This window comes from Etheostoma cragini, chromosome 6 (assembly GCF_013103735.1).
Source record: "Etheostoma cragini isolate CJK2018 chromosome 6, CSU_Ecrag_1.0, whole genome shotgun sequence".
In the NCBI taxonomy this organism is placed as follows: domain Eukaryota; kingdom Metazoa; phylum Chordata; class Actinopteri; order Perciformes; family Percidae; genus Etheostoma; species Etheostoma cragini.
Window position 1 is genome coordinate 14,584,711 of NC_048412.1, and position 8,257 is coordinate 14,592,967.

The window sequence follows — 8,257 nt, forward strand, 5'->3', positions numbered from 1 at the left end:
AGATAGCTGCTGTCTGCCACTTATTCCCCCTCACTTTGTCTTCCACAGGGAGAAGGGGAGGTGGAGGTGGGACAGGAGACCCAGGAAGACAAATATGGCCTTCTGACCATCCACAATGTGACTCGGGCTCATGCTGGTCTTTACCAGTGCACAGCCAATAATGGCATAGCACCCCCTGCCACTGTAGATGTGCAGCTGGTAGTGCAATGTGAGTTTGTAGTATTTATTGTATGAGTTTGTAATATTTATTGTCACTGTCAGAGGGGAACAGAACATACATAGACACTTATTTGTGGGAACATGCTTCTGTATTGTGTCTGGTTTCTGCATGAATAACCTCCATGCCCATTTTGTCTTGTCAAGTCAAACCAGAGATTCAGAAAGGAGTCCAATGGCGGAAGGTAGCAAGTAGAGGGGATGGCACCACTACAGCTGAGATTGTGTGTTGGGCGGAAGGTATTCCTCGTGTCGACTTCTCTTGGGAAAAAAACGGTGTGCTAATGGACTTTGCAAACCACAGGTCAGAAATTAAACATTGTTCTACTGTAGATTATTTTCTTTCCATTCTTTTCACTTTTAACTTAGGTACTACTTTCAGCATTTTGTTACATATTGATGAATCCTCATAGTAAGATTAGGTTTTACATTGATATGATATATTCTTTAGATTTTTCCTGCTTTTTCACCACAAAATCCAGATTTAGAGCATTTTATCCTTTGCTTTTCACTATGCAAATACCTGTTTAATGCTTCTTTGATGTGTGAAATTGGGTGACTTAGTGCAATCTGCAGGACATCACAATCCCTGCTGTCTACCGGCCTCAGGACGTGTGTGTGTGTGTGTGTGTGTGTGTGTGTGTGTGTGTGTGTGTGTGTGTGTGTGTGTGTGTGTGTGTGTGTGTGTGTGTGTGTGTGTGTGTGTGTGTGTGTGTGTGTAGGTATGAGGAACAGACTGTGAGCGAGGGCTCCTTCCAAATCAGCACAGTCAGAGTTGTAAATGTGAGCGCAGCTCTGGACTATGCTGTCTTCAGCTGCACTGCTCGCAACTCACTTGGGGAAGACAAGCTAGACATCCAACTCGTCAGCACAAGTACTGTATCTATGTACATATGCTTTTTTCTGTGTGTAAGGATATGGGTTCTTGGATGACTGAGGTTGTCCTATGAAAACCAACTCCTCCAGCTGAGAAAAAGAACCCTGTCTCAGTGTTGTAGCAATGCATTTTTATGTGGATAATTCAATGGGCCTTTCAATGCTTTATTTGGCTTCAGATAGGAACACTCGATCTTTCAGCTTAGTTTTAAAATCACCAAATTCAGAAACATTGTTTTCCTAGGATGGCAACTGTATGTTAAAATGCATCACGCTGTTTTTAAAAAAAATTAAATCAAATGACACAATGCAGTTCCACAAAGCTTTGGCTGCTCTTAGCCGCTTTTTGCTCATTGTTTTAGTGATCTAGACTGCACATAAACTATATGGTTGAGTCTTGCCGTTCTCATCACTACACTGTGTCCAATCTAAAAACCATTAGCAGCTATTTCCACCTATGCTCGCATTTTCAGATCCTATCTCAACAGCGCTGTTTCAGCGCTGCGGTAGGGTCTGGCTACACCACCTATATTAGGGGAAAGGATAGGCCTAGGATAGGGGAAAAACACTTGTTTGTATTTCTTCAAACCAATCATAACAGTCCTGGGGAGCACAAGACTCAATAGCGGAGATAGCGAAAGGGGAGGAACATAGACGGATGTCAAGCTTCATCCCAATCTGTTGAGACGGACTAATTTGTACCAATTAGGCAGAGTGTACGCTACCGGCCCAGCATGAAATGTTAAAGAGACTAATTCAAGTTATGGATTGTGAAGAAAGTCAAGAATCTAGTGATGAACAGACCCAAATAGGGTAAGAAGAATAAACTAGAGCTACAAGGCAAGTGGATGTTGGATAATGTAGATGTGTAAGTAATAGTTTGTTGAAGAAACCTGCTAAACCTACGGTATTGTACGTCAGGCATGTGCTGCTATCAGTGTTGTTAGTCTCTTTGCTCCCTAGTGGTCAAACATCACCTAATGCATCTTTAAATGAATGACAAATGGTCAAAGTCGGCAGTTAGGGTGCACAACATGTAGGGATTATGCATATAACCTAGCTGGCAGTAAAACACAAACTATTCCTTTGGTTCTAATTTGGCAGCATCTCAAAATAATTGTGTTGATGCAGCTTTGTCCAAGGTTTATCAGCCTTTTCCAGCAACATTACAATAGTGCAGGAGGCCAATTGAACACGCCGAATTCTGTAAACTGGAGAGAGCTGTTGCTCTTGAGTGTCAGCCCTTTAAGGGACTTATTCCATTGCTCTATCTCTCCCTTATCATTTAGCCTATAGCAGTACTTCACTTCTCCCTCAGATAATGCTGCAGCGATATGCTTTGCACTCCCGGCGTGCTTAGACTTTTTCTGCCTTCAAGCTACCAGTGTATCCTTGCGCCACCACCATTATCAACACAGTCCTGCTTTCAGCAAAGGCCCACAGCCATCATTGGACACATTTAATGTTTACTATAAAAACCATAAAATACAATCCAATATTGGCCCTGTTTTTCCCCATTCATTTTGTTAGTGCTGTGAATATTCAAAATTAATCTGACGCAGTGATAATACATTGTATATGCTTCCTTATCATTTTAGAGCTCGAGAGGAAGAGAGAGAGGCTTTTCTTTCCTTAGCATGGTGCTCTTTGGGATTTGAAGGAGACGAGATCCCAATAAGGCTGACCTCTTTGCCCTGGAATCTTATGAGTAGAGCTGATAGTGGGAATTATTTACCGTGCAAACTGGGCTGCAGCCTGGAGTCAGAGAAGAGTAGAGCATCCCCTTCTTATGTTGCTGCTCAACTATCTCTCCTCCTTCTCTCCTTGGCTATCTCTCCCTCGCCCCCAAAACCAAACTTCTTTTTCCCCCCCATGCTCCAAATGCTAAATAATCCACTTTCCCTTCACTACCCTGACTGAAACGGTGCCTCATGTTGGACTGAAGACCTGGTTAGCTTCCTTTGATCTTTGTTCACAATATTGATAAAAATCAAGAGGCTTCATCTGTCGTTGCATGACTTTGGTTGGATAAATTGGACAAATAGGGAAAGGGATCAGCAATGGCTCTCCCCATGTTCCCTGATCATTCATAATAAAAAAGCACAACAGTCGTGCACTGTTAAAAAAAAACTGCAAAGCTGTTGCTGTCAAAAAATGTTCTTCAGACGCCTGTGAAATAAACTGTGATAAATCAAAGAGGATCACTGACAAGTTTTGACCATGGTGATTATCTCTCCTCCCTGATTCATTTTTATTCACCCTTGTTCATTTTTTTTTATATCATTAGCGGCCATGATTAATTTTCTGCATTAAAACTTCCAAACTTAAAATACAGTTGTACATACAAATATGTGATGTGTCAAATCAAACATTTTGCTTTGAGGTAAACAGTTATTACTGCTCCTTTTGAAATGCATATCTAATAATAATAGTGTTTTCAAACACAATTGTATGACCAATGGGACAAGCAAGAATATCATGTTTTTTTTCTGCTATCATTTCTATCAAGAAAAACACCAGCTCTGCACCTTCTTTTGGTAATAACAATGTGTCTATTCTTAACCGCCCCAAAGCAGAGAGGGAGGTTGTAGGGAAGGCATGCTCTTATAGGACAGCAGGGCCTCCGGTGTTATTATTTCAGGGTCTGCAGTTATAACCAGTTGACTATCTCATGTCGCAAGTTTTTTCAAATCGCCACCCGTCGAGTGAATGTATTCTTATTTTCAGTATTTACACAAAATCCAGACATTTCTTCTTTTCCTTTTGCCCTCAGATCACCCAGATCCTCCAACGTTGTTTCGCCGAGTCAACGTCACCCACGACTCGGTCACTCTGGAGTGGATCCCCAGCTTCAATGGTGGTTTGCAGCAAAGATTTCGTATAAGGTGAGATGTCAATAGAGGATCTTGGTTTAAGATTGAGACCTTTTCATAAAAAAAGAATTGTACTTGACCATGCCTTTCGGTTGACAGATACCGTTCAGTTCAGTCAGCCAGTTTCCTCTACGTAGACGTCTTTCCTCCCAGAGCGTCAACCTTCACCGTCAGTGGCCTGCAGCCTGTCACCACCTACAACTTCTCTCTCAATGCCATTAATGCAATTGGAGAGAGTGGCTATGCTGACAACAATGCAGTTCTCACCATCACCACCATGGGTCAGTTTGGAGTAAAAAGGACTGTACTGTACAACCATCTCATAATCTATAATACATTCAACATATTAGCTTATTATGTTCAGAAGTGTGACATATAACTTTCTTTTGTTTGTTTTTTTTACCTACAGAGAGGCCAGCAGAAGTCATAATAGAGGAGAGTAAGTCTTTTATCACGACTCCCTGAAAAAGCTCTTAAGGGCAGTTGGAAATTGCTGTTTGCACAGCAGCTAGCTTCATTTGGCTAAATCATGTTAATGTATGCACCTCCAAGGCTGTGGTGTTTGCTCTGCGAGAGTAGTGGTTGTCATGGTGCCCACTCGTACGTTTCCTGTTAGTTTTAAACACTAAAGACACATGAGAGAATGGTTGGGTCCATCCCAGTCAGTTTTTATCATCCCAAATTTCCATATTATTTCCTCTTTAACTTTCATTGTTATGCACTGGGATAATGATTTTAATGTTTTGTGAACCAGGCGGATGGCCGGCGTATCTGACAGGAGCCTTGACAGTAGTGTTTGGAGTCCTGCTGGTATTAAATTCACTGGGTTGCTTCTTTGGATTGAGGTGGAAAAAGAGGCGAGGCCAGACAGGTAACCATAATGATCTTTTCATCGATGAAAGTAAAAGTGTTTAATCCATCACTTTCTGGCACCCTAATGCCCCCATTCCTCAACAGAACACTAAAGAAATTACTCCTGAACCATGATGCAATTGTCAGCCTCTCACTCTCTTCTCATCTCTCCATGTCCCTCTTTGTATGCGTCTATCCTGTCTCCTCTCCTTCTGCTTATTCTCTAAGCCTCTACCTCCTGCCACACTCATACTTTATACCTGTCACTTCCGCATTTCCTCCATATCTTTTATCTCATTTGCTAGCATCATGTCCTCTCGCTATCTCTCCTTCTGTCTGCTTCTATTTGTTCTTTAGTCTAACTTTCAGGTTCTCCCATATCTATGTTTTGTTTGTCATTTCTCACCTTCCACTGGCCTCTGTTTTTACACAGATTTGCGCAGCTTACTTTCCTTTTGCTTACTTTCACTATTTGACCCTGTTATTGCTCTGATCATTTTCGGTGCTTATGGGATCATGCTCGTCTCTTGGAGTTCTAATTTCCTAACACTAAGCCTCTGTCCTCCTGTTTTTGTTCTCCCCTGCAGGGGGAAAAGGAGGCAGTGTGTTGGGGGGAGAGAAGAATAAAGAGGACGGGTAAGTTTAGGCTCTGCAGTACAAGTAATTGAGGCTATGTTTAGACGGAAACGCAAAAGTGGCGTTGTGTTCTCACTTTTATTCCGTGTTTAGACTAGCGTTTTTTTTGGGGGGGGGGGGGATCCGCTTGCTTTATGGTGACGAAAGTCAAACAAAAAACACAAAAGTGTGTGAAATTCAATTCAGTGTGCACACCAGGCGGCTAGGTGCCTTCTACTTCTCTCCCTAGTAGCACGGAGCAAACAGCAAAAGCTGACAATTTTTCTGGACAGACGAGGAGGTGGAGTTATTGCTCCAAACAAGGCACACACACACACACACACTCGCATAGTGCATTTTTAGCCGTTAGACGGAAACGCGGCGGTAGAATGTTAATCTTAAGAACGTTAAGATTTCCACTCTGGAGGGTGGTTTCACTTTTTTTTGCATTTTTAAGCCTTAAAAAACGCTGTCACTGTCTAAACAAAAGGCACATCTGATTAAATATTTTTACGTTTTCACCTGCGAGCGTGTTTGTGTAAACAGGTCCTAAGAGACACATATCCAATTGGTTCTAAGAAATCTGAGACCTGGTCCACAGGCTGACCCATCTACTAAAACAGCCAGGCAGGCAAAACAACAAGCCTCCGTCAATATCCATTCATATTAGTGTCATCAAACTTGCACCGCAATCCTGTAATAAATGTGTCCATGCACCACATGATACATTGTTATTAAGAGCCTAATGAGTGCAGTAAAAAAAAAGTTGCTGTGTGTGCTGGGGGTTTTGCATCTCTGGTAGTTCATATTTGGTCTTAAGACTTAAGAAATTAATCAATAATATAAAATTCGCTGAGAGAATCTGATTTTTTTTTTTTTCCTACAGGTCTAGTCAGTCAGCTGTAAGCAACTCCAATAAGTATGAGAGCAGAGAAAAGATCAATGCCGCAGCCCAGCGCACCCTCCTACTCGACTCTGGATCTGAAAGCGACAGCAATGTCTACGAGAGCTATGCGGCGGTAAGAATGGGAGGACGGGAGAAAGAAAAAAGGGCAGTTGAGAAAATATGCAGAGACGCAAAGAAGGCTGTGAAAACCCGATGAGGGTAGGAAAGAGGTTAGGCTAGGGGTGAGGAAATTTGGCAGAGGAGGAAGTGGAGAATTTAGCAAAAACCAGGAGAATAGAGAGATAAACTAATGAAACCTTTAGCTGTGCATAGAGATGGAACACAGATCAATACCTCATAATTAGCATTCAAAATGCATATCGATCTAGGAGAAATAATCATTTTGTACTTTAAAGAGGCCAACAAGGATTTGAACCTTGAAGAAAACTGAGTGAGGTAGAAGAAAAGAGATAGCACTTTGCTTTCAGGATGGTGTATAATGAAACCTCAAACCCCCACGGAGAAAGGCTTAATATTCCCCCTGGTTTAAAACAAGGCATACATGTAAGGGTAAGTTCAGCCAAATAACAAAAACATCTCCCATCTCCCCTGTGGTGGTATTGGGTAGTGCAGATCGTTTTAGTTTTAGTTGCCCAGGTTTTGAGTTATCTGCCCTTAAGATACAATACAATCGCGGCGGTCCTCACAGTCTTGAAAATGACATTATAATCTATAAATCCCTATTAGTCTGGATTGTCCACTTAAGTGAAAACCAATTTCATGTGGACTATATGTTCTATCTTTTTTGGTAGTGCCAATTAAAACTTATTCACTCTTCACCATGTTTTGGAGAGGAAGCAGACATTCACCCCAGAAATCAAAAAAGATGGATGTACAGTATAAACCTATATGGAATAAACTGTATATGATATGGGACTCACTGCAACCCCCTCTGCACTGATGCAACACATGTGGCTTTGTTATTTACCTAAGTTACTTAAGGTCAAAGCTGATCTGATGCTATCTCTTCTGTTTTGCTAATTTCAGGAAAGTAACCATTATTATTACCCCACCGGTGACTACATGCCTCCTCTCAGCCCACTCCCTGAGGAAACGCGTAGGCTTGGTGAGACACAAATATACTTTGGAGTAAACAAAGGCAACAGTAAACACCTCATATCCCAAATATGTCAGAAATATCACAAATATGATGCCACCTGGGCCAATCAGGAGCTAAATCTATCATTGTTTAAACCGATTTATCTTAATGTTTGCCAGTAGCAATTATTTATGTTTTACGTATGCATTTCCATAAGCTGTTCAAGATGTCACCCACCTCCCGTTGGACGCTCAAAGGCATCTGTATGAAGATGTAAGAGACGGTGGTCTGTACCAGGACATCCTGGCCTCCTCTCTTCCTTCCCCTCCGTCTTTGTTTGACCACAGATTGCCTCATCAAAGGAATGAGTGGAGATCACCCACCTACCCTCAGGTCTGTAAACAAAACCCAGATATATGATGAGAGCTCCTATTTGAAAGATTTGCTTATGTTATTGAGTTAAAGAATAAACTGTTTAAAGATGATGCACTGTAGCTTGATCACATAATATGTCATGGTGACTGAGATGCAATCTGTCTCTCAGCAGGCTGCTGAGAGAGCGAGGGATGTTCAACAACTGCAGAGAGATTCTGATCTTCCCTTTGAACTCCGAGGCGAATTAGTCTAGAAGGAGAAGGTCAGAGCACACAAATGCGCTATGACGGGCTTTGTGACTCAACAGTAGTCACTGAGTACAGTGTAGAATAGGAGATATTAAATACTATGTTCCTTTTGGTTTTTATTCCTTTTGAATGGTCACCTTAAATGTACCTATCACAAGAGAAGAATGGAGCTGAAGGCTTGATGTAAAATGTCATTTAATACAGTATTTCACTTTCA

At 41.7% G+C, this 8,257-nt stretch overlaps 1 protein-coding gene across 2 annotated transcripts in view; it reads left to right on the forward strand.

The window, feature by feature from the left end:
- The window catches only part of nphs1 (NPHS1 adhesion molecule, nephrin), a 53,359-nt gene extending 45,102 nt beyond the window's left edge, over positions 1 to 8,257 (forward strand). The window contains exons 20-31 of one of the 2 annotated variants that reach the window (XM_034874836.1): positions 49 to 208; positions 364 to 520; positions 939 to 1,090; positions 3,866 to 3,977; positions 4,065 to 4,246; positions 4,375 to 4,404; positions 4,720 to 4,836; positions 5,405 to 5,453; positions 6,319 to 6,451; positions 7,366 to 7,444; positions 7,644 to 7,810; positions 7,962 to 8,257. In XM_034874836.1, coding sequence (XP_034730727.1) covers positions 49 to 208; positions 364 to 520; positions 939 to 1,090; positions 3,866 to 3,977; positions 4,065 to 4,246; positions 4,375 to 4,404; positions 4,720 to 4,836; positions 5,405 to 5,453; positions 6,319 to 6,451; positions 7,366 to 7,444; positions 7,644 to 7,810; positions 7,962 to 8,045 — 1,422 coding nt within the window. In that variant the 3' untranslated portion in view covers positions 8,046 to 8,257. The remainder of the gene's footprint in view (positions 1 to 48; positions 209 to 363; positions 521 to 938; positions 1,091 to 3,865; positions 3,978 to 4,064; positions 4,247 to 4,374; positions 4,405 to 4,719; positions 4,837 to 5,404; positions 5,454 to 6,318; positions 6,452 to 7,365; positions 7,445 to 7,643; positions 7,811 to 7,961) is intronic. The other variant, XM_034874837.1, reaches the window with a different exon arrangement.